General features: G+C 42.1%; 3 protein-coding genes across 4 annotated transcripts; 1 reads left to right on the forward strand and 2 right to left on the reverse strand.

Annotated features, from left to right (window-relative positions):
* Positions 1–1,397: 1,397 nt before the first annotated feature.
* On the reverse strand, positions 1,398–15,121 carry nup205 (nucleoporin 205). Of its 2 annotated transcripts, none has more exons than XM_037255469.1 (42): positions 15,046–15,121; positions 14,073–14,215; positions 13,790–13,961; positions 13,539–13,683; positions 13,246–13,405; positions 12,922–13,150; positions 12,382–12,540; positions 12,106–12,281; positions 11,895–12,011; positions 11,411–11,548; positions 11,145–11,295; positions 10,832–11,037; positions 10,559–10,741; positions 10,303–10,353; positions 9,839–10,048; positions 9,529–9,766; positions 9,247–9,436; positions 9,044–9,164; positions 8,683–8,764; positions 8,438–8,602; positions 8,215–8,339; positions 7,991–8,105; positions 7,526–7,675; positions 6,931–7,005; positions 6,540–6,697; positions 6,386–6,466; positions 6,080–6,271; positions 5,750–5,951; positions 5,581–5,679; positions 5,320–5,468; positions 4,997–5,188; positions 4,800–4,921; positions 4,585–4,717; positions 4,315–4,441; positions 4,170–4,243; positions 3,954–4,082; positions 3,497–3,623; positions 2,995–3,167; positions 2,778–2,907; positions 2,465–2,593; positions 1,931–2,004; positions 1,398–1,850 (listed from the first exon to the last, which is right to left on the reverse strand). In XM_037255469.1, exons 1-42 carry the CDS (start codon positions 15,071–15,073, stop codon positions 1,698–1,700), a joined length of 5,973 nt encoding a protein of 1,990 aa, XP_037111364.1. In that variant the 5' UTR covers positions 15,074–15,121; the 3' UTR covers positions 1,398–1,697. The 2 variants fall into 2 exon arrangements, with proteins under 2 accessions (XP_037111364.1, XP_037111363.1); XM_037255468.1 differs by having other exon boundaries at positions 12,376–12,540.
* Positions 15,122–15,382: 261 nt separating this feature from the next.
* agk (acylglycerol kinase) lies at positions 15,383–18,917 on the forward strand. Its single transcript, XM_037253290.1, has 14 exons — positions 15,383–15,728; positions 15,811–15,850; positions 15,943–16,022; positions 16,099–16,174; positions 16,261–16,386; positions 16,478–16,572; positions 17,212–17,281; positions 17,377–17,456; positions 17,678–17,735; positions 17,817–17,964; positions 18,039–18,136; positions 18,227–18,297; positions 18,378–18,462; positions 18,544–18,917. The coding sequence occupies exons 1-14, from the start codon at positions 15,619–15,621 to the stop codon at positions 18,676–18,678; spliced, it is 1,272 nt and encodes a 423-aa protein (XP_037109185.1). The 5' UTR covers positions 15,383–15,618; the 3' UTR covers positions 18,679–18,917.
* Positions 18,918–19,454: 537 nt separating this feature from the next.
* Positions 19,455–25,258, reverse strand: dennd11 (DENN domain containing 11). Its single transcript, XM_037253289.1, has 9 exons — positions 24,743–25,258; positions 23,888–23,987; positions 23,633–23,791; positions 23,006–23,159; positions 22,789–22,927; positions 22,507–22,638; positions 22,257–22,407; positions 21,974–22,042; positions 19,455–21,795 (listed from the first exon to the last, which is right to left on the reverse strand). Exons 1-9 carry the CDS (start codon positions 25,116–25,118, stop codon positions 21,600–21,602), a joined length of 1,476 nt encoding a protein of 491 aa, XP_037109184.1. The 5' UTR covers positions 25,119–25,258; the 3' UTR covers positions 19,455–21,599.
* Positions 25,259–25,309: the final 51 nt, after the last annotated feature.

Below are 25,309 nucleotides of genomic sequence, written 5' to 3' on the forward strand. Positions count from 1 at the left end.
GTGTACCTATTGAAGTGTTCATGAGGTGTACCTACACATATTGTCATATAAAGCAGTTAACCAAATGTCTGCTTTTTATGTTTTAATGGGCGAATAAAAAAAAACAAGGAATAAAACACCACACAAGTTTTAACATAAATGTTTATTTGAAAATAATAATATTAAAAGTAAATTTCAAACCAGCAATCCAATGTGAAATTGTAGTAGATATATTGGAAAACAATATTTAGGCATATATATGCATACACGGTATTTAAAAACTACTACAGGTGTTATAAAATCAAGATTACCCAAAGAGAAGCATAATCTCCCCGTTGTTGCATGACGGCGCATCCCTTCATGCAATAAAGTTAGCTGTTAGCTTGGAGAAAACGTGCATAAAAGAAGTGGTGTTTCAGTGAGTGGTTCTTTCTTTCCTTGGCAAATCGTAAATCTACATTCTGGCTTACATAGTTCACGCCAGGAGACGCAACACATTCACTGACTGATCCGTTGATGCACGGGAAGGCAGTTCACCCATTGATCGTTCGCGAACGGGAAAGTCAGGATTCGTTCCCTCACTGATCCGTTCTCGCGATGAACTGGAAATGCAAATCACTCACTCACTGACTCGTTCACTCACAGATCCGTTCAGTTGGTGAACGGGAAATGCAATTCACGACTCGTTCGTGAACGGGAAGTTACGTCATTTTCTTCTTCGCTTTGATTTCCGGCGTGGTGGCACCAGCTTCAATGCGCATTACCGGCACCTACTGGTTGAAGTCATACGAACTGAAAAAAGTTCGTTCACTGAAAACAAAATCGTTCTTTTGAACGAATCGTTCACTCATGAGCCAACACTAACAGCAACACACACATAAAGTGAGTATGTGCCGATGCCACAACATGAAATCTCAAGATTCTCCGATTTGCCACGCATGCACGATTAGCAAGTGGCTGACCAGGCCTTGCGCTAACTGATCTGTGGTTTGGCGATCCTGTTTACAATGCGCTCGGTATTTAATGTTGGACAATTTCCCACGGCACAGCTGAACATCTCTCACGGCACACCAGTGGTTGGGAAACACTGGACTAGTGTATTGTCATACAGAATACAAATTATCACAATGAAGAAGTATGATTAAGTATGATGCCAGAATATAGATTTTACCAAATGAAACTCAAGTTTCCAAACGTTCTCTCAAAATACTTTGGATTCACATGAAATTAAAAATCGGCTATGTTTGAAAAATAATTGCACGTATATAAGTATTTTTTACATAACCAAAATATTATATCATCCATAAAATATTGATTATTGTAAAACTACTGGAAAGTATGGGGATATTTACCATGTACATCTTTTCCCCTCAAAGTATATCACTCAAATTGTTTTTTTTTCTCAAAATAGGATTTGAAAAATTAATCTTTTTCCCCCAACGTGGAATATTTTCTACGCTTTTTTTTCACATATCACTTTATTGTTGAAAAATATCAGTCAAATGGAATCATTAAGTTGTGTAGAAAATGTATCTGCACACACAAGAAAGACAAATCAAACCAACACTATTTTTAAACTATTTGTGTACGAGTTAATTTCCTGTCTATTAAAGAACAGTCCTTGCAGTGTAAGCCGACATAATCATAGAAAGATATTCTGCTGTTGCTGTGATTTTGGCTTGGTGTAATGTACTAAAATTGTCCAGAATTATGAATTCTCAGCTTTTGGGCTGCCTCAAGAGGCCTCGGATCCTGCGTACAAGAGCCTGAATGAAGGTGTGACGTGAGCGCACTTGACTGTACAAGCCTTCTATCTCCAGAAGTTTTCTCTGGAGAGCCTCTCCAAAACCAGCAGCCATGTCACTCTTAAGCTGCAAACCACAGGAAAAAAAAAAAAAGGGGTTTAAGTGCTGGAGCAGTATTACGTGCTTACTTAAGTTTAATTTCTTACCAAGTCCAGATCTTGCTGAGAAACCCGCGAGATGGCTCCACGTCCGCTGCTTGCTTGCAGGCTGCTAAACGAGCCTGGAGGCCCAAAATAATGGGGGTTCAGGGGGAATGCATATTGGAGTTTTATTGGTATATTTCGAAGATTTTTGTTTAAAGAAAAAAACGTTTTCTCCATTGCATTTCAATGGCCGTCAATCACAAGCAGACTTTGGCTATTCACAGGCAGGCCATGTCTCCATCAAATTCGAATGTTTGTTTGGCTTTATCAGCTATTGCAACCAATCCACCAACTGCACAAATGTCAAACTTCAAATAGGTCACAGACTCGGTTTGATGAAAGAGTAGGGAAAATGGAATAGGAAAGTAGGGCAAATTTGAGGTCCAATTTCATTCATTCATTCCTCTGTTACTGCAAGCAGTGTTGCCTCATCGCCAAAAACACAAGTTGTGATTTGTGGACATTGCGCTCGAAATGTCATTACGAGGTATTTAAAGAAGACAATTTGAGTACTCGACTAGTCTTTACAATCCTTACCGTTGCCAAGGCGAGATTGATACAAAGTGGTTCCAGGCAGTAGAGAATTCTTTGGGTCTGTGGGGGTGCAGTGTAACAGGTAATACTCGAGGTGGCGCCACAACACAAATAGACATGTCTCGATGATGTCTACGAAGGGGGGGTTAAGGTTTGTCGACAGTACACCATTAGGTGCTGCTGCTAAATTAGATTTAGTCCTCCACATTAGAAAATCAGATGCAAGCTGGAGGATCAGCTGAGATTGTGATATTCTACATGTTTTGTGTTCTCTCTAATATGAGCTCGTGAAATAGGAGGTCTGCATGAAGGATACAGGAGCAGAGGGCCAGGAGCTTGGCCCTATTGTTGATGAGTTGCACCAGCCTTTTGTTGGCCAGCAGACTTCTTTGCACCGATGAGATTTTCTCCACCCCTCCTGAACCGGACATCAGGCCTTGGCACAACTACAAACGACATGACACGTCTGCTTAGATGATGCACATTGAAGTCAGACTAGCGTTAGGGTTCCGCCGGGCCATGTCCGCCATTACCTCCTTGAGCTCCTCGGGGGGCAGCTGATCCAAACTCTGCAGCTTGCCCAGACTCTGCCTGTGACTCTGGTGAAAGTGGAAGAAGTCGGCAGCACCGTTCTTCAGCATGAAGAGCACCAGGCCCAGGCTGGGGGCTCGTGAGTACGCCACGTTGGGCTGGCTGGACGTCAGATCTACGCACATGACTCATGTTTCACCAGTAACATTTTAAAGATCATAATTTCTCAATAATAACAGCATGCGGTGGAATATTATACGCAACTACGCATGATGAAACTTGTCCTTCAATTCAAATCAGATTTTTCTTGGTAATCGGTAACCGCACGCCCCACCCACCCGCCCATTTATTCCACAACTACACCCATAATAATTACAAATGCCAAAAATCGGCCCAAGGCCATTGCATTGTATTCAGCTTTCAAAGTTCCTCTGCATAATGACTGACGAGGACAAGCAGCATGTTCACATTAATTCATTCATGGATTCCTAATGAGGGTCTGACCTGCGCGTCCTCCGTCCCTGCCAGCCGGCTCGCTGCCAAATGGGCTAAACAGGCAGATAGTGAACTGGGCCTGAGCCGAGCTTTGCAGCAGCAGAATTTGGCAGTACTCCATGATGTTAGCGCACACCTGAGGTCAGAGCCCAGAACACGTCAATGACATAACAGTGATGTGCATAACTTTTCCAAATTCCAGTATACAGCAGCCATAATTGTTTAAGTGAATTAAAAAAAAAAAGAAAAAAAAAAGGAGATTAATTTAGAAACTATAGACATCACACACACACTGCTGACATTCCTTTATCTGTAGGATTAAGTTAAAAGGGTAATGGAAAAGGTGGAATCAAAAATCCACTTTACTATACCTATAAATCTTGCATGTTGTACTTGAACCTGGTTAACTATAAAATATTACTATGATCCAATCAACTTTCGGTTAAGCAAGCATGGCACATCCTACCTGTTGCATGGCCACCTCCATCTCCTCTTTTCTGTCTGCTGAGTCTCCAGCTGCAGTCACCTCCGCTTGCTTCAGTAACCTCTCTCGCTCACTGCCTGCCAGGCGGCTGAGCAGCAACAGGCATAATCGCTTGGGGGGGAAAAAAATACAGCACAACGTTTTCACAAAAAAAGCTAAATTTATGCTTTGAGCTTTTGACACAATAGTCAAGCTAACCTGGAATCTATTGATGTGACCTTGAAACTCCATTAGAGCACCACCATTGAGCTCGCCGGCCATCTCGGGGCCCCCTGAGAAATAACGTCCAAATGTCATCTATTTTATGTTAATTTGTTAATGATTTGCTGTATGCTGTTGATACCTGGTAGAGCCGTCTTACTGATGATACCAGTAAGCAAAGAGAGCTCCTGCAACGCTCCTAAGCTGAGCTCTGGACAGCGCAACAGTGACTGGATGGTGTCTGCGTGGACTATCAGCCACTGGAGAATCTACAAACAACACAAATACATATTACGCAAAGACATAAACACAGGCAGCCTCCAAAACAGTAACATACACAAAACAACTAACCTCGCGCAACACGAAAACTATGCAAGCTAACTGAAATTATGAGTTTTGTCAGTATTCTCACCTGTGCTGCCCCCTGCTGGTGATTCATAGTGGTGGAGGTGAGTATCACCTGGAAGAGCCTCAGGGTGGGTAAAAGAATCTGTCTATAACGGTCCATAGGGCTGGGTATGAAGCCTGACGGGTCCCTCATCATCCTGTACCCACCAACAGACATATTCAAGTCAGTTGGAGGAGGAGAGGTGTTTCTAATGAAGCAGTAATGCGTGTGACTTTAACCTGTGAGCTTCACTGTCAGGTATCATGTCAAACACTTGACACTCAATTAGCTGTGCTACCAGACCACAGCGAAGTAGTTCGATAGCACCTTGGTTCGTCTTGGCCACACGAGTCAGCAGGGCCTGTAAACACATCGCTGGCGTTGAGCCTTCTTACCAAGAAACTTTGGTGAACAAATACATAGAATGGCTCCTCACCATCTTGCTCTCGTATATGTAGAGTGGCTTGAGGAGGGGAGGCTGAGGTGTGAGCAGAGCCTGCAGGGCTGTGTCATCCTGTCGAAGGCTCTCCACTAGCGAGCGCAAGTAGCCACTGTTGCAAACATACACCAGCCACTGGTTCTGGCGGTCGATGGACAGGATTCGGTCAAGCACCGCCAGTGCTAGCATCTGAGAGACATTATTGTCATTGGATAAGATTTCAGCGATACCTTGACTTACACGTATCTCCCATGACCAAGCTCAAAACTCAAACTGGATTGATTGTAGAAAACTCGGGGGGTACAGACACTTAAACATACCCTGCTAATTTCATGGCCGTCACATGCATCCCTGCACACCACCTCCATTAGTGCTCTGCCGTAGCTCTCAATGATAGTGAGGTTCTCTCGCTGTAGTTTGGAAAAGCCATCTTCAGGGGCTGTGAGACGCTCCCACATTGCCTTCCCAGCTAGGACACACCGAGAAAGTGAAGGGGATGATTAGATTTATATAACAAAACTAGGTTAAATGCTTAATAAAAAACAGATGATCAGATATGTGTGCGCTTATGTTTGGTTTACCGGATTGTAAAGTATCTGGTTCCTCAGGCTTTTGGGCAATTTGAAGGTAGTACAGCAAAGACCCATACAAATATGCACGTAGACGCTGGTACCCTCCACCTTAAAATGTAGAAGACAATCTTACAAATTGCGTAAGCAGAGTTTGAAGGTGATGGAGGTTGATAACCACCTGTAGAAAGGATGAAATCCAGCAGCTTGCGAAGGATAAGATGAAGGGCGGAGTTTGCTATTGAGGCAAAACCAGATGAGGATTCTAATCCGGCCCCTTGTGGATGTTCGGACAACACTGATTGGCTGAGGTGGGCAGTCAGGGTGAAGACAGCACCAGCTACAATGGACATCAGTTCTCCCGCTGCATCCTCAGATAAAACCTAGGTGACAAAAGTACATAAAAATAAGTGGAAATTTCATTATTCACATGTATGTATGTATGTATGTATGTATGTATGTATGTATGTATGTATGTATGTATGTATGGGGGGGAGGGATCATTATCAACCTTGTCATGCAGGTCTAATAGCAGGTCTCTAATGATTAGTTGTCTCTCTTCAACTGCTATAAGGTCAGCAGGGCAAGCGGTCAACAGCGTCTCCACTAGGCTCCTCCAGGACTGCAGCGCATGTCTCTTTGCACTGAGACTTCGTCGGACACGGTTACGTTCCACCACCTGCTGTAGGATGGAGTTCACCTCCTAGGAAAACATAGTGTTTTAATTTAGGTTAAACGATGCAACGCATGATGTACTCCGACCTCATACGAAATTAAAAAGTAAAATCATGGTCCTGTATATTTTCAGTTCACGTACCTCCATTAACAGTGGTCTCTGTCCTATCGCGGCCATCCCTTGCAGAGCATTCACCTCAGCAACCAAAACTCTATGGAGCAACTGTGAAAGACAATTTGAATATGATAATTTGGTGAGGTCTTCACAGCGCCATAAATTAAACCAACAAACCCACCTTCACATTGCACACTGTGTGTCCTTGCTCGTTGACATGTTCACAGTTGGAGATGACTTGTTCTATCTGAGTGCGCTCAAAAAAGTCCAGCTGCAGCAGCTCAGGCATGTCTTGGCTGAAGTCGATGGCATCCAACACACTCAGCAACTTCCTACGTACTGGTTACATCAAACAACAAGTGGACAAGTGGTTAAGTCCATCACCTGAGATGACCAGGCAAAACTTAGTATTCATGACATTCCCGGCTTTTCCCTTCACCTCTGAGAAGTGGGAGGAAAAGTGAAAGAAAAAAAAATATTGAGGGAATTGATTTTGTCAAATTAAATGTGTAAAATATGCTGGTTTCAGTGTGACATGTTTTTACTGGAAATGTGAACAAAATTATACATACCTTTGGAAACATAGTCAAAATGTAAGAATCCGCTGACTGATCTAGTTTCTTCCTCCATAGCGGTTTCTCCTTCAGCTAAAAAGAAAAGTATCAACAAAAGCATATAATAGTTAGTTTTATTAAAAAAATAATAAAAAACTTTTTTTGTTAAAGAAATAGTAGTATTACAGATTGTGTATAGTAGTAGTGTTTTTCCACAATCAATAGACACTTTACTCACAACAAATTATGATGAGACCATTGTTCTTGAACTTTAGGAACACTGACACTGTAATAAATATTGTTTTAAACCATTGGGAACCTTGTACTTTAACCTCCGCGAGAAAGGCAAATTTGTCATTTTTGTATATAAACAGGATTAAACAATGGCTGAGGGTGGGTCATGGGCCAAGAAAAATGATTACCGGCATAAATTGTGCATATTATGACAATACAATACAGGATGTTTTGGTCTTGGACAAGGTCTGTAGGTCTACTATAAAAAATAATAATAACAACAATTTCAGTCATTATATTATTCAAAGTTTTAGTCCTGTTTCTAAGATACTGAGCAAGTGGATGAATGGATAAAATTACACAGCGACATATGTAGCACCTGCATGCTGCGAGTGTGGCTGGTCATCAAGCAGCAGGTTTACGAGGCGCTGTGTATGTGAGCGCTGGCGGTTCAGTGATGTCACCCTTAGCTCAATTGCTGCTGTTTTCATGAGCCAGGACATCTGGGACAGTGCAGCAATCTGGTCCCCTGAGAACACCATGCATCAAAACAAGATTTTCATACAAAACTTGCAAATGTAACTACAGTTCTATAAATCCTGAATGACCAGCAGAGGCGGGGCTGAAAGCACTAAACGTTGTTCCCTTCATGCATACACAGTTTGAGTATGCATACCAAAAAAAAAGTCACCTGTGAACACTGGATGACCAGAGACAGGCAAATGTTCTGGTGTCACCAGAACGTTTTTGTATGCTATCGAACTCCGTATGGGCGAATGGAACCTTCAGTCCTTTAAGCACTGCCTCTGGCGGTCAATAGAGCCAAAATCATGGATGTACTTGCCAGGGAGGATGAATGGTAGGTGCTGCAGATGTGAGAAAAGAAAGTCCTGGCTTGTCCTTAAATAACGCATTGTGGGTCCAGATGTTTCAGAGCAAGCGCACAGCTGGTATATCACCTGTGAATACAATAAAAGAACATTCACGAAGACATTTAAGAGCACCCAATCAATCGCCATTGTGAAGTACCAATTGTTAAGGCACTCTACGTGAAAGGCGAAAGCTTGCCTGGTAGCAGAGCTCAGCCAGGTGTGGAGCCTTTTGAGTGAGGGCAGGGCCTGATCTTTTCTCAGTGCCTCTCTGCAGGAGACTCAGGATAGCATGCAGGCAACTGCGTGGGCACCCTAACACACCTGCAAAATACAGCTATTAATGCACTGCTGTAGTTAGGATTCGATTTTTTGCCGGATATCACAAAAGAAGGTCCTGCGATCAATGTCAACATCTTCACCTGGATCTTGAAGGTTGGTGGAGGACACACGCTTCTTGACGTCATAGCCCAGTAAATACAACGCCAAATTGGGCGTCTTCATTTCCAAAGAGTTGATGAGAAGGTTTAGGATATGAACCTGTGTTTCATGTCGGATTTGTGCCACCTTCTTTATGGCATCTGCATCTAGAAGTGTAAAGAGTCTGGTCATGGCAAATAATGAAACACATTTTTTGAAGAGGCAAGACAAGAACCTGGTGATGCACCATTTTCTGTCTCAGTTCCTTCTTCTGCCTCGTCATTATCCAGACACTCCACAAAGCCTGCCATCAGCTTGTCACTCACAACCTAAGGGAACAGAAAAAAAGTTAACTTGATCCTACCTAAGACATGACCCACAGCTGTCATCTAATATAATTACATTGATAAATGCTAAGCAACCTAGCATGAAATCTGATGCGATAGAAACACAACCCAAGATTTTGATCGACACTATCAGAGAATAAGTCAGGTTTTTGTTCGGATAATTTTCCATTTTGTGCCAAGAATCAGATGGGGAATATTCTTCTAATATTTTAGTTTTGTTTAACAACATCACCAATATCTTTATGAGACACTAGAATATACCTGGTCATATGTAAAATCTCCAACAAGCCTTTCTTGAATGTTTGGGTAGTTTGCAATGCGGCGGAAGATCTTGGCACTGTGGAAGGCAGCCTCAGGGTTGGAGTCATTGTGGTAGAGATACCTGACAGCAAACAAAATCATATGAATAATTTGAACAGCGCACCACCACCAGTTTTGAAGATGAGCGCCGGGTTCATTTTTACCTGGCCACATTCACAATGTGATCTGCTTTGCGGGTTTGAGGACTGACCCCCTGCAGAAGCTGCTCTAATGGGGACACCAAAAGAGAAGCCTGGCTTTCCCTGAGGAGATCCATGAACACCACCTCCTTCTGCAGGGTCAGGTCTAGTAGGCAGAGGCAGTGCAGTACTGCAGATTCCAAATGCTTCTTGCCTGGAAGACAAGATTGCATTGCATCACACTCAAAACAAACAGTCACAAGCTTTATCAATGAGATTGTGACAGCAGCCTGCATGCTCTCTTACCAGGAAAAGGGGCATAGGTGTCCAGCTGGCGTACCCCCTCCTCTAGCACGCTGAGGCAAAGCGCCAACATGGGCGAGTCATTGAGCAGGTGGAACATGATGCTGTGGCCCGGTGGCTTGTCAGCTGGGACTTGCTCGCCCTGCAGCTCCACCATCTCTTGGACAAAGTCTGACGGCTGCGGCTCGTAATCTCGCAGCAGCTTGTGGAACACTTCGAGCGCAGTGTCGGCTACTTCCCACTGGCAAAAGGCAAAACCGAATGAGTATACGTGCGTAAAATCTATGAATAGAAACAATGAGCTGCAGAACACCTTCTCTTCTGGACGTCGATATGCTCTGGTGGGGAAAGCTAGGAAGACGGTGTCACGCAAGAAATTCAGGTATGGCTGGAAGCCTGGCACACGCAGCCCTGCACCCAAATTGAGGGGAATGCTGCTCTCCACCAAGGTACTTATTAGATGACAGAAGCCTCGTGTCAGAGGGTACTCCTCACAGCTCGACTCAATCTCATTAAGCTCCACCTGAGAGAACAGAATAAGAAAGCAAATTGCCCGGCAAATGAGGTTGGCGTTTGTATAACAATCTTCAAGGTATTGGAATGTCATTATGTTACCGATGAGTACACATTAAATGATGTGCACCTGTCTAATGAATATGTTTGAAGTCCTATTTTATTTACAAAAATGCCACTTACAAAATGTATTAATACACTTACATATTTCTCTTTAGCAAAACGCTGATCTAGACACTACGCGAGTGTATCAAGTTGACTTACCTCAATTCCTGCCGCCTGTCTTTGTCCTTGAGCACGGACCGTCTGAAGGATCTGTAGCAGGAAAATAAAACTATAAGGTATCCGTCTAAAATTTTCTATTGCAAAGACTGCCTGCCTCCAGCATTTTGAGGCAGTCCGGAGCCCTACTTAAATTTAATCCTTTGTTAATTTCACATCACAAATTCATATTCGGAGCATTTAACCATTTGACAATAGTCCTGAATGCATTTAGAAAAAATATACTAAAATGTTCAACCTGTGTGTACTCTAGTGACTGCCAGAGTGAAGCGGCAATTTCAGGTGATTTGCCGAAGGCTGCCAGGCAGCGAAGAAGCTCAGCTTTTAGGACAGGTGGAACACTGCACTGAAGCAAACCCAGCATCACCACCACAGGAGTCCACTGGGGGTGCTCACACAATGCCAGGCGAGCATTTTCACTCTAGAAAAAAACAAGAAAACATACACATTTCCACAACGTTCTCAGGTCAAAGTGTGCCTAAAATATCATAAAATGGACAAACAAAAATACCCATGCAATTATTGTAGTGAGTAACTGCAAAAATGATGTAAGTCCTTCCAGTTCTCGTTGAGTGATACCCCGAAGCGATGGGTGACGATAATGAACTGCATCAGGGTTTGGTAGGTCTCGCCGCAAATTCTCATGGTAGAGCATGAGGGAGTGGAAAAAATGCTCCCATGATACTGGACAGCCTGCGACTCCCTGGATGTTATCAGCTGCATGAAAGGACATGAGAATAATTGGTGTCCAATGTTATGTGATAATATGCACTAAAATTAAAATAATCAGCTTGAGGTGAAAACTTTTATTTCGTTCCTCTTACCATGTGAAGGTCCGTTGGTTTTTAGCAGGCTGAAGCAGTAGTGTGCACATTGAGGACCATTGGCAAGACCTTTCAGCATCCGCAAATAGGAGATGTAGAGTGTGGAGGGCAGAAGGTCCCCCATTTGCCGCACAAACTTGGACAGAACCACCTACATTCAACGCATCAAAAGAAAAATTGAAAATTGACAACAAACAGAACTCATCTAAGGAGGTATAGGTTAAGACTTTGATGGTTATGCTGATAATATGGAAAAATAATATTACCTGTTTATGTGGAGGCCTTTGCAGTGCCATTCCCAGGTAGGATCCTTGCAATGGGTTGTGCTGAAGGGGCTCTGTTGGACACCAGAACTCCAGGCCCAACTCCATCCCAAATGGATCCTTATTGTAGAACTCTCCTATCTGGAAAAAAAAAAAAAAAGGGTAACACTGCTGTATAAAAATGTTTTGACTTTGAAAGTTGAAACACTATCTTGAGTTAAAGCACTAGTCTTTGAGGAGATTGTTGGATTATGTAAAAGCAACATTAAATCACATTTGGAATAAAATACGTTTTTGAAGATGTAGCTGCTGTGAATTCCACCACTGACATTTTAGAATAAATTTAGAGTTGTGGTTTTAATTTGAAGTAATCGACAATGACAAAGCGTTATCCTATTAATATTGAAGATTATACTTGTAAAATCGTGAGCGTAAATAGAGTATGTATTATGTTAAGTGTGTGCGTGTGCCTTCGTAGGAGATTTACAAGCATCATGAGGTGGTCCAAGTCTTTGCGCAGTGATGATGGAGGCTCATTGTCCATTTGTAAAGACATATGCATCAAGCGGGCATCCTCATCGGCACGGTTACGGAGATGCTTGACCTACAAAAGCATTCAAAACCAAACCAACTTAATTAAACTTGGCGAGGAATGTCTTCAATCTTTCACTACAACAACAAAAAATGTGACAGCTCACCTTCATTGACATTAGTGCCAGAAAATCTGTGATGAGTGAATGGAGGCGGCGGATGTAAAACTCCTCCAGGAAGAAACTCTCACAAGCGAGCATACCCTCTTTAATAAAGAGGAAGACATCTCCCAGGACAGCCTGGTCTGCCAGCGCCTCGTCTGCCTCGGTGAACTCCACGAGGACTGGCCAGAACAAACGTGAAATGTCTTCCATTTCAACAGCACCTACATCAAATCTTGTGGTAATCTAAATATCCCAAAAAGATGTGATCCTAACCTGCACCTTGTGGCAGCTGGGACAGCACCCTCAAAGAAAGAGCCCAAGTTAGGCGACACACAGCCTGCAGGCCAGGAAGCTTCCATGGCTGGCTGTCCATCAAACGACTGTGCAGTGCTGACACATACTGTCTCTCTGAGAGCAGCGGTAGTGCCTGGAGCAGATCTGAAGATGGAAAAACACACACTTATAATTGAGTTACAATCAATTCGGTCAATCATGTCGAATTTCATATTGAGGTTGAATTGTGTAGAAATCGCACTGAGGATTGCAATACTTGCAGCATCCCACAATTATTTAAGTCTTAACAGCAGCTGAAATGAAAATGGAGAGCATCACAATGGTTGGAATCACTGAATGGGTAGGCTGGAGCTAGGCTGAATGATATGTTGTACTCTGTTTATTTTGACGAACCTTTCATCGAGGGCATAAAAATATAAAGAGATCTACACAAAGCTATGCACTGATTTTCTACGTTTAGTTAATAGCTAATACAATATTTGAAAAATAACTTTTCAAACTGTTCTAAGCTTCAACAATTCTCACCTTCTCTATCTTCAGTGCCTTGCTCAATGAAGCTGACATCCAAACAGTACATCAGTGCCATGGCCAGAGCCAGGTTCACACTATCCAGCGAGCCATCAGCTTGAGCCGATACTGTCTCCAAGTAGCCGATGAGAGCCAGGGTGTCATCTTTAGTTAAAGGTGATTGGCAGGTCCATGCAAACAGGCTGTCTGCAAGGGCCTGCCTGCATTCTTTAATAAGGTCTGAAACCTGGGGGCGGGGGGTCAAGTTGGTATCATGTCAATTCCAACCGGAAAGATCAACCATGACAAAATAATAGTTTAAAAAAATAGATGTACTCCTACCTCCTTTCGGTGCTTTTCATTGCCCAGGCCTCGCTCCTTCTGCAGCCGCTCAAACTCACGTGTCAGATTGATCTCATTTATTAAGGTCAGGATGCGCCTGGTCAATCCCTGGCTCATCAATTCATCTGTGAAATGTGTCGTCAAAGACACCAGCTCTTCACTAAATGAGGCGGGAGGCAGGGGAAGAAAAGCAATCAAAAACTTTTTTAAAATAACGGCAGAGATCGTGAACGATCCATACTGTATATGCAGGAGCTATTGAAACAACCTGCAGAATAACTGTCAGCAGTTACCTGAGGTCCAGAGTGAATGTCTTGCCGTGACGTGACTGGATAAGTGTGCGCAGAGAGTTGGCCACACAAAGCTTTCCATCCCAATAGAGGAGCACTGCCACCAAACCACGTGTCAAACCTGGAAAGTGGGACTGTTGCTGCTGAGCTGGGAGGGAAAAAACACAGACCGTCAAACACCATGACTGTAAACAGCTCCCTAGTGGATTTTTGTATCTATTCAAAAAGGTTTATGCTGTTGTTTTTGTAAGGACCTGCCAACAAAAGCTCCACAGCTGCCAATTCTCCAATGTCAAATAAATCACTGACGATGAAGGCCTCTGAAAGAAGGTGCTCTGGAAGGAGTCGGGACCCCTGCTGACCCTGAATGGCGATGCCTTCTGTGCTGGCTTTCCGCACCTTCTCTCTCTGCTCTGCACTTTTTGGCTAGAAATGAGAAAGGAGAGGATGTTGTATGTGCATCATGTGGGGTACTGTAGTAAAAACGCATGCAATACAATGACGCTAGGGGGGGTTATAATAAATGCATGGCCTCACCGGGTTTTTAAAGAGGGATAGAAAGTGTGGCTTGTGTTTTTTCAACTGAAGGTCGAGCAGATGAAAGCTCTCTGGCTGTCTTCTCAACACAGCGCCCTCCACTGTCTCCCATAGTTCCTTTAGTGGCCTCCACAGACTGGCTCCTACATAATAATAGGAGATGTCCAAGGTCAGGTACACAACATACACTACAGAGGACATCCAGCTTTCAGATGACATTTCAGGATGAACTTAAAATTCACATTAACCTTTGTAGTTTAAGTTAATTTGACCCCCTCATAACTTGTGAATTCACATGTAGACTAGTAATGAAAATCGTTGTGGATATTGTCGTTGCGCTCGAGAGAACCGCAAAATCAACTAAAATATTGAAATGTAGTGTTATTCTTTTCACTAACAAAACCGATCTGAGCAAATAAATAACTTCAACATGGTCAGCTAAACGGGGTAGTAGTGAAATCCTTCTTACTTCAATATAATAATTTTAAAAAAAAATGTTGGGCATTTACTACTTCCATTGATTTAGCATCATGTTTGTTCGGTTGCCTCTATTTCTGCAGAAAATCAACAGGCGTTCATCCGACAAGTACTCAACAAACCAAGTAAACAGACCAGTGACGGACTTCTCATAAAATATTTTACTATTGTAAGTACTTGTTGAATTGAGCTGCTGCGTTGACATGGCGTATGCGAGTATGGAGACAATGAAACGCCACCCAGACATGTAGTTAATTATTATGAGTTAAGATTTCATCAAAACAAGTCAAGCTAACGCTATGTCTCGGTATACGTATTAGCAGCGTTAGCCTAGCAGCCCAAGCATGAGCGCAGGGCTCACCATGCGGTAGTTACTTTAGAAACACAAGGAAATCATGTCTTCAAAAGATATAGAAATATAGATCGAAAGGCTTTATTCCTGTGTTATTGCCCGATAAATGAATACAATGAAACGTTCCAAAATTGTGGTTCATACCCGAATTTACCGCCATCTGCACCGCCATGACACAATGCGAAGGGTGGGCGCGACACTGGGCCGTCCTTTAGTGCCTGTATGAAATTCAAAACATCAGAGCTTTCTTTAAGATATTCATTAAATAATGTTTTTCTTAACCATGTATTTTAAATGGATGCTCAAACTGTGATTTTATTTCGTAATAATTGAAAATATGACAACAAATTCTTACAAATCTATCAGGCAGAGTCTTGGGATTCTTTTTTTATAGGAAATCTATTCCACCATTGCTCGCCGTAAATTTTCAATTTATAGATTATTCGTTACACTTTAATGTATTGATATTTAAATTTGATATAATTATTGTCGTTTTCCCGATTTTAAATACGCCTCACACTGGGATCGTAATAATACTAGATGTGGAACCAAAGTTCCCATCATTTTATGTTGAGTCCAGCCGTAATATTTTGGTGTAACACCTCCACGTTGGTGACAAGCGGTGACCGCTGCAAGTGAAGTTAACCTATTTTACGAATCAAACATGTTATAGCAGTTGTTATTTTATCTTTTGTGCTGTATAGACTTGACTGTTCAATGGCGCGGGTTGTGAAAGTTTTTCGGACATTGCGTAATCATTGGAAGAAGTCAACATTTGCTGTGTGCGTCTTAGCTTACGGAAGCCACTGGCTTTATGGGAGACACTGGTGAGTAATCAGGATCAATCGGACAAAAACGCAGCATAAAACTGTATGTGTGACTTGGGTTTTATTAATATGATCGTTTTAGTGACAATGTTCTGCGAAGAGAGGCATGCCTGGAAGCTAGGGTAAGTCTAATAAAGTATACATTGATCATGAATTAAGTAGAAACTAAATAAAACGCTCCCAAATTTATTTGATTTTTTTTATATATTGTCAGGAATTTGGACGACAAATAATAGCGCCAAATGAACGTTTAAAGAAGGCCACCGTGATCTTGAACCCTGCAGCTTGTAATGGGTGAGGAAGAGACTTCTATTTATAAAAACCCTATAATGTGTGCTTCTGCATAATTTTTTGCATAATTTGTTCACAGGAAAGCCAACAGTTTGTTTGAAAAGAATGCTGCTCCTATTTTACACCTAGCTGGCATTGAGATTACAATAGTGAAGGTATTTTTATATTAAAAACCTGACGAGACGTTCAGGCCACAATTATGATGTAATTCCATATATGTGTGTGTGTTATATCCTTACAGATGGATTATGAAGGTCAAGCCAAAAAATTGATGGATCTCATGGAACAGACAGACATGCTGATAGTAGCCGGAGGGGATGGCACTTTGCAGGAAGTCATCACAGGCTTACTGCGGAGGTCAGATCAAGTAGGTTTGCCTGAGTTGTGATGATGAATAATACTTTTGAAATGTATAAATAGTGTTTGTACTTCATCCAAAACTGGTTTTATGTCCACAGGACTCATTCAGTCGCACACCAATTGGATTTATTCCACTTGGCTCTCAGAATGCTTTGAGTGCCAGTCTTTACATCCGCAGTGACAGCAAGGTCAAGTGAGTATTAAACTCTTCACAATAGATCTGAAAAAGTAATAAATGACCACAATTTTACCTGTGTCACACGAATCAACTTGAGTGCCGCAAATAAGAAAAACATTCAAAACAATTAAAAACCGTTAAAACAATATACTGGTGGCAGCAATTCACAGCAATATGTATATGGCAAATCACCAAAAATATGTTTAAATACAAATAAGGTACACACGCTGGCCTTCGCTTGAAAGTAGCTCTGAATCTTAGCCTAGCTGATAATGTCATGGTCCGAGAAGCTTGGGGATGGTTGGAACGTAAATTAATGGAAGTGCAGAAATGCTCATTCACAGACATTAGAAATACAGTCGGCAGATACCTAAAAATTCATGCACTTGTTTAATTCCACGCTTGATGGGTAGGCAGGATATCCAAAGACCCAACTATTTGCATCCAAGCAATAAAAAGTGAAGAATTATGTGACCGGAATAAAAAAATATTACAAGATTGATCCATGGGCAGTTGTGAAGAAAATTAGGGCAATTGACTTTTGGTCAGTTGTTTGATGCAGGAATCCAAAATTGAGCAAAATTATATTGATAGCTTGTTGAATAGTTTAGCCATTTTTTATTTATCTATTTTTAATTGCCTACAAATGTGCAGGGACATTACGTCAGCAACTCTGTCCATCCTGAAGGGAGAAACCGTGCCTTTGGATGTACTTCAAATCAAAGTGAGAAACCTTATTTGAATGCATTTGTTTTGATGAGAAATGATTTTTAGTCTGTGTTTTCAGATGAATTTAAATGTTCAGGTGTATGCTTTCAGGCGGAGACAGAGAAGCCCGTCTATGGCCTGATGTCACTGCGTTGGGGTGCTTTTCGAGATGTTTCTGCAACTGTTAGCAAGTAAGAGTTTGGTCACCTAAGTATTTTTGGGGGATTTTTTAGGGTATTTTAGTAGAGTGTCATGCAGATAACTCCAAACCATCTTTTGTAAGGTTAAAGTGGCTGAATTAATCATCATATGACAATTCTACCAAATTAAAGCACCTTTTATCTCCCCTTTACATTCATGATGTGAAATTTGTGCGTATAGCTTGAAATAAACCCCGTAACGATTTGCATAGATATTGGTACCTTGGACCACTGAAGACAATTGCTGCTCATTGGTTTCACACCCTTCAGGTAGGTTTGTCAGTTTGCATCAAACTTATACTAAAACATATGGTGTGGCCATCAGTTAGTCACTATTATAAACTGACATAGGAGTGGCCCTTACTACATGACGTCACAGTGAACTACTTGGCTCCCACACTTCGGCCGCCTGACTTGCCTCCTTATAAGCCTCCCAGACCCAACCTGCTCAATCGCATTATCCGCAGACTGAAAAACTACTGGAATCCGCCTCTGGAAGGTATTGTTTACAATACGGGAGTGCTGACTACTGTGTCCCAAGAGTACTTTCACTCGCCAATATTTTTTCTGCAGAGCCTCCAAAAGCAGAAGAACCGGAGCAATGGGAGGAAACGAAGCTATCATCAGTCGAGCTGTTTATTCAAACACACAACAAGAACCCTGTTGAGCGCGTCAGTATAACATCAAAATTGGACATTTGGTGCACCTGTAACGCTTTCTCGCAATTCTTTCTCTTAATTTGTCTTTTTGTGAACTTGCAGCGCATAAATGACTCCATGATGATTTGTGCCGAGTCTGACGACTTCACAGTGGGCGAATTCATCACCGTCGGGTTGGTGTCACGGTCAACATTCACACAGCAAAGTGTGAATGTACAAAAAAAAATCAACGTTCCCCTCTTCTTCTTCACAGAAAACAAAAACATAACGACCCGTCTGTTCTCACTGCAAATTCTACAAAAATGGAAGCCAGTGCTTGCCGGCTGCAGCTACCACAGGTCACTTCAACGAACCTTCCGCTACATGTGAAGTAAAGCAGGACGTGTCTTTCAGTTGACCCTTGTGTTGTCACTCTGTAGGACACTGGCAGCTTCTTCAACATCGACAACGAGGAGTACGAGGCCATGCCTGTGGAGATAAGACTGTTGCCACGGAAACTACATTTTTTCATGAGTGCAGAGCGTCGACAAGAGCTTCTGTCACATACGCAGTGAAGAGAAACTGGAGGAGACAAAAATAACGCCTCGAAAAACAGACAGGCTTAACCACCTCACCAAGTAATATGAAAACTTACAGTTTTAAATACCGGTAGTCATTAACTGGTGTCTTTCTATATCTTGTAGAAAAGAAAGATGAAATCATGTCATCAGTTACATTGCATTCTCATCTCAGCCTGTATTCCATGTATACATTGTCTTAGTACTTACATTATTAAATGCCAATTTAGTCAACAGTTATGTTTGTCACTTCTTTCTGCTGCTTTTCTATTATTAATAGTCTTGTAATCAAAGTCAAGGTTTGTTTATTAATTGTAGTCATCTGTAAGCCTCAGTGCCAAAAGACTGTGCTAAAGTTAACCTTCTAAAACATATCAGTATATCAGCGATATTCAAGCAGCAATTTACTGAAACTCTTACAAGGAAAAAGAATGAACCCAAGACCGGGCCGACCGCCAAATAGCAAAAATCTACATATAGAAATGACAACCATTTATTCAACTCCAAAAATTCTTGAAGGAAAAAAATGCTGATAAACCATAATTGAATGTCAAAATTCCTCACCAATTTAGCTGTTATAATGGATTTTGCAAGTGTACCAAAAAGTGTCCATTAAGTGTGAAGTCACACATGTCCATCCATTATCTGAACCGCTTGTCCCCACGGGAGGTCATGAGAAGTCACACAGGTAGGTGTTGGAACTTATTTTATGCTGCTACTTTACATGAAACTTCTCAGCAATACAAAACAATAAGTAAGATGCATAATAAATCTGGACAGAAAAGACAAATGTTTTATTGTTATACAAAGTACAGTGTAATTAACAGTTGCTCATGCTATTGACTTCAGATGTGTTTTAATGTTTAATTCCAGTGACTGTTCTTGGTATACACTACAGTCAAGTAGAAAATGTACAATGTGTGTCTTGGACATTCAGAGTGGCACATTATACAAACAGTAATTGTAGCTAATGCTGGTATGCATCGGTGAGCATCTCCACAATGAGTCTTACACATTTGTGTATTTGTGTGTATGTCAACCCACTTTTGACATTGCATGTACACCAGGAATGCAAATAATCTTGGCTGCTGGAAAGTAAATAGACTGGTCCAAGGCAACAGAGCATTCATATACTTATATATACTATACTTAATCGCATACAGTATAACAGTGACGCACTGATGTCATAAGTCATATTTCCTTAAGGCCCCGTTAAAAAATAAACAAAGCTTAAGTTTTTGTTATTTTAAATATGTACAGTACAAATTGCACTTGATGTTTAATAAACCAACCTAGGAAGCATGGTGTCAAACCACAATAAAGCTGTTTCTGGCATCCTTCTAAATTAGTAGTTCCTCGCTTGGATAGGGGTTAATTTTTGAGACATTTGAGAACCACCTCTGTGAATTTATATTAGCCCCAGCCTTGGTGTTCCAACATGGAACAAAATTATTGGAGACTGGCACTGCGATGGATTACTTCCACAGTTTGCTAGCAGTGTTCAAACACACTTGATCCCACTCCAGACTTGGATTTACTCAAAGAGACGGTGATGAAAAGAGAGAAGCGGGGGAGGTTTTTAATTTTGTGAATTTCAATGAGGAAGAGTTAAAGCTGCTGCCTAGCATCGCAATACAAAGAGAACTTTGTCACAGAGACACAAGGCAGGAGGAGGATCTCCTCTGCGCTCCATCAAGGACCCTTCATTCAAAAAGCTGAGAACAAAGAGAAGCGGATGAACAGCCTCAACAGTGTTTCAGGAACAACACACAAATCCCCTTAAAGTGTCAGAAATGAGGGTCCCATAGAAGTCTATTTCTCTCCACCCAGATGTAATCCACACTAATGTATGCCATAGGGCCAATAATTTTCCCTTCGAAGTCAAGTGTGAATTCTAAGAGATCTCAGAAATGTTGCAAAATGCAGTTGAGGACTCTAATGCAAGTTGATACACTAGCAAACTACTGCTGTAAGCAGAACCGTGGATGACATCACAGCATTTGTATTGAATACAATTGTCACTAACCACGTCATCATTATTTGTCTCCATAAAATCACTTCTAGCGACCATTTGGTAATACGATGGTTCACATAGCCAATTTTGGTGCAGCTGCCCAATTCAGCCTGTGAGAAGAATGTAGTCAACTTTTTCCCCCCAATTTGTTGCGTGTGCTAATACAAGCATTGCTTGTCTCTCAGCATTCACACACTTCTGGACTCAAGAGGTACAGGTACAAACAGTACAAATACAAGAGTACCTTTGAGTTGCAGTAAGAAAACATCGTACCCCAGGATACAATGATTTTTTTTTCTGAGCGTGTAAGATGCATGATCAGTGTGACAAATAGTCCCGTGGCAAATGGCGTAAAAAGATGCAGCATTCATAATAACGTGTCATAGAATCACATTCATTGAGAACCTAACTCAAGATGAAGGTGCCAAAATGTGAACGATTTACGAAATAATGTGAAAGGCCCATCGCCGGCAAAGATGCACACTTCTATTGCTTCTTTTTTTGTAAAGCCAAAAGAGTGGTCAATGCTCTCACAAATGGACAAGGATCACAGCAGAATGACAGACAGTCCAATTCCATTCCAGTGCAATTCACTGATTGGTGCACAGGGAGGCATCGCTCACACCGTAATATTATCGAGCACATATCCAGTGTTGGGGGAAACACAAACAAAAAGAGTACAGTAATAAAATGGCTAAAAGAGCACAGCATCATCAGCCAGGACTGAGTCCATTCCACTTCGACAGACAGCCAGATGACACAATTTACACAAACGAAAACAAACACCGACAATGGAAGAGCAGGCAACAGATGAAGGCTCGGGGTGTAAGTAGTGTCTCAGTGTTTGTGTGTGTTTGTGTTTCTTAAAGTCACCGCCGACTGGTGTAATCCTGCATTTCCAAGGCTAGTGGCAGCAGAGGTTATCTACAACCAGAGTGACATCAACACCGTACATCTCCAGCAGCTCCACCAGGAAACAGCGATCGCCCTGGGGATCCAGCCCCATGGCTCTCACATGCTCCGCCGTTAAGGTGGGATCAGCACTACCCGCAACCTCGGAAAGGATCTGGAAGATGCGGTTATTAAGCTCCATGAAGAACCTGGAAGAGGAATAAAGGTTCATGGTTATAAAAATGCATCAAGGAGATAGTGGTACAAGTTATAGGTGACATTAATGGTGGAGAAAAAAATTATTTATCTTGGTGTCATTTTTCAGATAGTTGGATACACTTTTTCTGTCCATTTTGCATTCTTCAGGTAAACATTTCAAGCACTTACACAATAAAAAGATCTTCCTCATTCGACGTACAGTCTCCATCCACTTCTTGAGAATACAGCAACAATTGCCTGGAAAAATTCTTTGGTTGTGAAATCCTGTACGTACTTTCAATACATGCAATTCATAATTACACTGAAACTCGTGTATAAAAAAAAAAAAGCGCCATAATATTGATTCAGCAATTGTCAGTTAATTATTTCAGTGTATCAAATAATGCATAACTAAATCAAATCGAAAGCATCCCTATCGTGTTGCTCAGCATTACATTACAGTGTCGCGTACCTCTGTTCGCTCAGTTTCCTGTATCTCTCTTTATCTGCAGCATTCAATCGCAGCAAGGGCAGTAAATGGCTCCTGTGTGTTTTCACATTTTGGTTATCAATATACAGATCGTGCAAATCCTTCTTGTCTTCAAAAATCTTCTCGGTGGTGCCTAAAAGCATAGGTGGACAGGTTTTTAATACCTATTTCAGATTAAATGTACCATACATACACGTTTTGGTGCACTTATTATCTGTCAAGGTGCACTCACAGGCCACATATGACATCTCTGTTTCCAGTGCAGGGATGTCAGCTACGTTGATGTAAAAGAAAGGTCGTAATTCAGGCACAGACACTCCAATTCCAGGTAAAGAGACATTGGCCAGGCTGCAACAGCAGTAAACTGAGACAGAAAGAGGATCCCATTAACCATCTGTCACTATTTATCATGTCATTCCTAATCCAATCAGGTGCCCATAAGCAATGTGATGACACCAGTTGACAAATGCCAAATAACTCATAAGTCAAGCATTTTAAATTCCAGCTGCCACACCTCTATAGCAGACCACACCGACAGGTGGCGGGGAGAAGATGAGGAGCCGCTTCCGAAGCAGTGCAAACTTCCACAAAACCATTATGTGCTCCCCGAAAAACTGGACAAACTGGGACATGCAGCCGGCCGGGTGAGTGATCTGCACAAAGTCAACGATGTTTCAAGATGCTGCAGAGGATTAACACAGATTTGCACTGTTTGATGCAATTATGCATACCTTCATTTCTGGATGCATACAGCGGTTGATGGTGGTCACACTCCAGGTAGGGCAAGCAGTGACTAGGCCGTTTACTGTCGGTGGAAGGATGGCCTTCTTGTCTTCATAGAAGGCCTCCAGGGCGGAATAGCGGTATGGATTCTTTAACTGGAGTCTATAAAGTGATTGCAACGTGAGATGATGAACCCAGCTTGATGTAATGCCACGGAAACAAAGCCAGTTTTATTATACAGTATGTAACTGGTCTTCATTTCATGATTGTTTCGGGGATGAGGATGCTTACTTGACACTACATTAGGTACATGCTATGTTCATTATCATAGTTTTGACTGCAATGGTGTCTGAAAGGTGTTCTTAAAACGCCTCATGGAAGTTAACTTAAACATTGAAATACACAAAAAGTCTACACAAGGCAGGATTTTGTAAAAAATGAGACCAAGGTAAATAATTTTCCACCATTATTGTAACCTGCACAACACATTAGGGAAGGGACGTTATTGTGCACACTGTCTAATAACACTGACGTAGCTGTGTTCAGAATGTACCAATCACATTCAAAAACATTTTAAATAATGGTTCCAGAAGGCTTTCCTGACTTTTCTTTTTCCAACACACAGTATGTCTTACCTGACTTGATTCTCCAGGAAGTGCATGTAGCGGTACAGCAGCGTGTAGGAAGGAGACAGAATTCCTACAGACTTCATCCGGGCTCCCCGTTCCAATTCGTTGTCCACAGGCATATTAGCAAAGCAGGCCAGCCCAAAGTAAGAGCCTTTGCGGAAATATCTATCAAGGACACACAAGGATCAGGAGTGAGCGTGGAAATATAAGTGCAATGATAACACTTTGTGGAAAAAAAAAAGGGCGGGTGGTAGTACATACACAAAGTCATTGGTAATCCTATGTGAACCGCTGGCCATTGACTTGAATTCAACTCCATCCAGGTTAATGTCATGAGGTAAGCACCACTCGACCATGTTCCCTGCCGTGGACATACAATACACACGGTTAGATGTGTTGTCATGTTCACTGACAGTACTATACTTTCATCATGAACGCTTCCTCTTATTCAATCAGTTCTAGTGGTAGGAAGAGGTCAGGCCTGGCGGGAAAGCGGTGACTCAGCTAATGAAATAGACTCCGTGAAGAGCTGGGCTGGGAAGTGACAACATTACAAACAAAGCAAGAACAAGCTCAATAACTCACTGAGACTTGCATCTTATTAATAGCATGACTATAATATCGATATATGGCGATTGGGTATTGTTATCATCATACTATTAACAAAACTGACATAATAGTGACATTGATATATCGTCCCACCGAGACCGCTCATGCAGGCATTCATGCGTTTCATCTTAGTGTATTATGACTGCCCAAACGTTTTCCTCCAAGGGCTGCATACGGGAAAATGTAAAGATGAAAAGGCCTCTTTGATGCACTCTGATTATTTTTTTAAACATTCTAAAATAAACCATCATTTTAACTGAAGATATGAAGGACAAACCGTTTTGGGTTTTTCAGGGTTGATTATTAGTCGTCAAAGAGGCTGATGACTTGTATTTGGAATGGACATTCATACAAATGTTGGTAAATATTAGGGATCAAAACCACCTCATTGTTTGATGAACACATTGGCCTACTATGTTACTGTATTTCAATGTAGGTCATTGTAGTGGTATTTACAAAGTTTGACAGCAACTGTTTTCGAGAATTATAATGCTGAGTCTTCCTTACCTGACCGTGTATTAAAGGTGACGACAAACACAGCCACGATGTGATCTTTTTCCTCCCACTGATCTCTCACTGTCACATCCGGGAAGGGAGGAACCGGCTGACCCTGTATATGGCTGGGACGCTTTTCCCGGCCCATCGGGCTTCTCTCCCGGCCGTCAACAACAGCTGTCGGGCAGCTGATGGCGGTGCAATTGTCGTTCCTTCTGCCAATCTCTGTCACCTGGAGACACACTGGAGTCGAAGTTTTTTTCCGCGACGTCACGTCTCCCTTTTCCTTGGGCGCCGCAGGTAGCGACGGAGCCGCCTGGCTCGGGTCGGACGACGGTGGGATCTCTTCCCAGTCCAGGAGCGGGGCTCGGTCCGACTGCTCGACCATGGTGCCGCTGCCGTCGACGGCTGGCAGGCCGAGAAGAGAATATTCACTTATTGGTCGTCCACGCGAATCGACGAGCCTAGAACTGCGTGATGGTTGCCCCTGGCTTGCAGTGTTGTTTTCTTTTCATTTGGGAGCTTGTCACATCAGTGATGGGGCGGAAGATCCGCCTGCTCGCTCGCTCGCTCTCTCTC

The sequence above is a fragment of the Syngnathus acus genome, chromosome 6 (assembly GCF_901709675.1).
Source record: "Syngnathus acus chromosome 6, fSynAcu1.2, whole genome shotgun sequence".
In the NCBI taxonomy this organism is placed as follows: Eukaryota; Metazoa; Chordata; class Actinopteri; order Syngnathiformes; family Syngnathidae; genus Syngnathus; species Syngnathus acus.

What these genes read in the sequence shown, in the direction of transcription:
- agk (XM_037253290.1), top strand. Translation starts at nt 15,619, where the DNA reads ATGGCGCGGGTTGTGAAAGTTTTTCGGACATTGCGTAATCATTGGAAG. An exon ending in TGGATGTACTTCAAATCAAA is followed by an intron (nt 17,282 to 17,376) that starts GTGAGAAACCTT and finishes GTATGCTTTCAG; the next exon opens with GCGGAGACAGAGAAGCCCGT. An exon ending in ATTGGTTTCACACCCTTCAG is followed by an intron (nt 17,736 to 17,816) that starts GTAGGTTTGTCA and finishes AAACTGACATAG; the next exon opens with GAGTGGCCCTTACTACATGA.
- nup205 (XM_037255468.1), bottom strand. Translation starts at nt 15,073, where the DNA reads ATGGCGGTGCAGATGGCGGTAAATTCGG. An exon ending in TATCCCTCTTTAAAAACCCG is followed by an intron (nt 13,962 to 14,072) that starts GTGAGGCCATGC and finishes TCTCATTTCTAG; the next exon opens with CCAAAAAGTGCAGAGCAGAG. An exon ending in ATCGACGTCCAGAAGAGAAG is followed by an intron (nt 9,767 to 9,838) that starts GTGTTCTGCAGC and finishes GCCTTTTGCCAG; the next exon opens with TGGGAAGTAGCCGACACTGC.
- dennd11 (XM_037253289.1), bottom strand. Translation starts at nt 25,118, where the DNA reads ATGGTCGAGCAGTCGGACCGAGCCCCGCTCCTGGACTGGGAAGAGATC. An exon ending in TTCCTGGAGAATCAAGTCAG is followed by an intron (nt 23,160 to 23,632) that starts GTAAGACATACT and finishes ATCACTTTATAG; the next exon opens with ACTCCAGTTAAAGAATCCAT. An exon ending in GTATGCATCCAGAAATGAAG is followed by an intron (nt 22,928 to 23,005) that starts GTATGCATAATT and finishes GACTTTGTGCAG; the next exon opens with ATCACTCACCCGGCCGGCTG.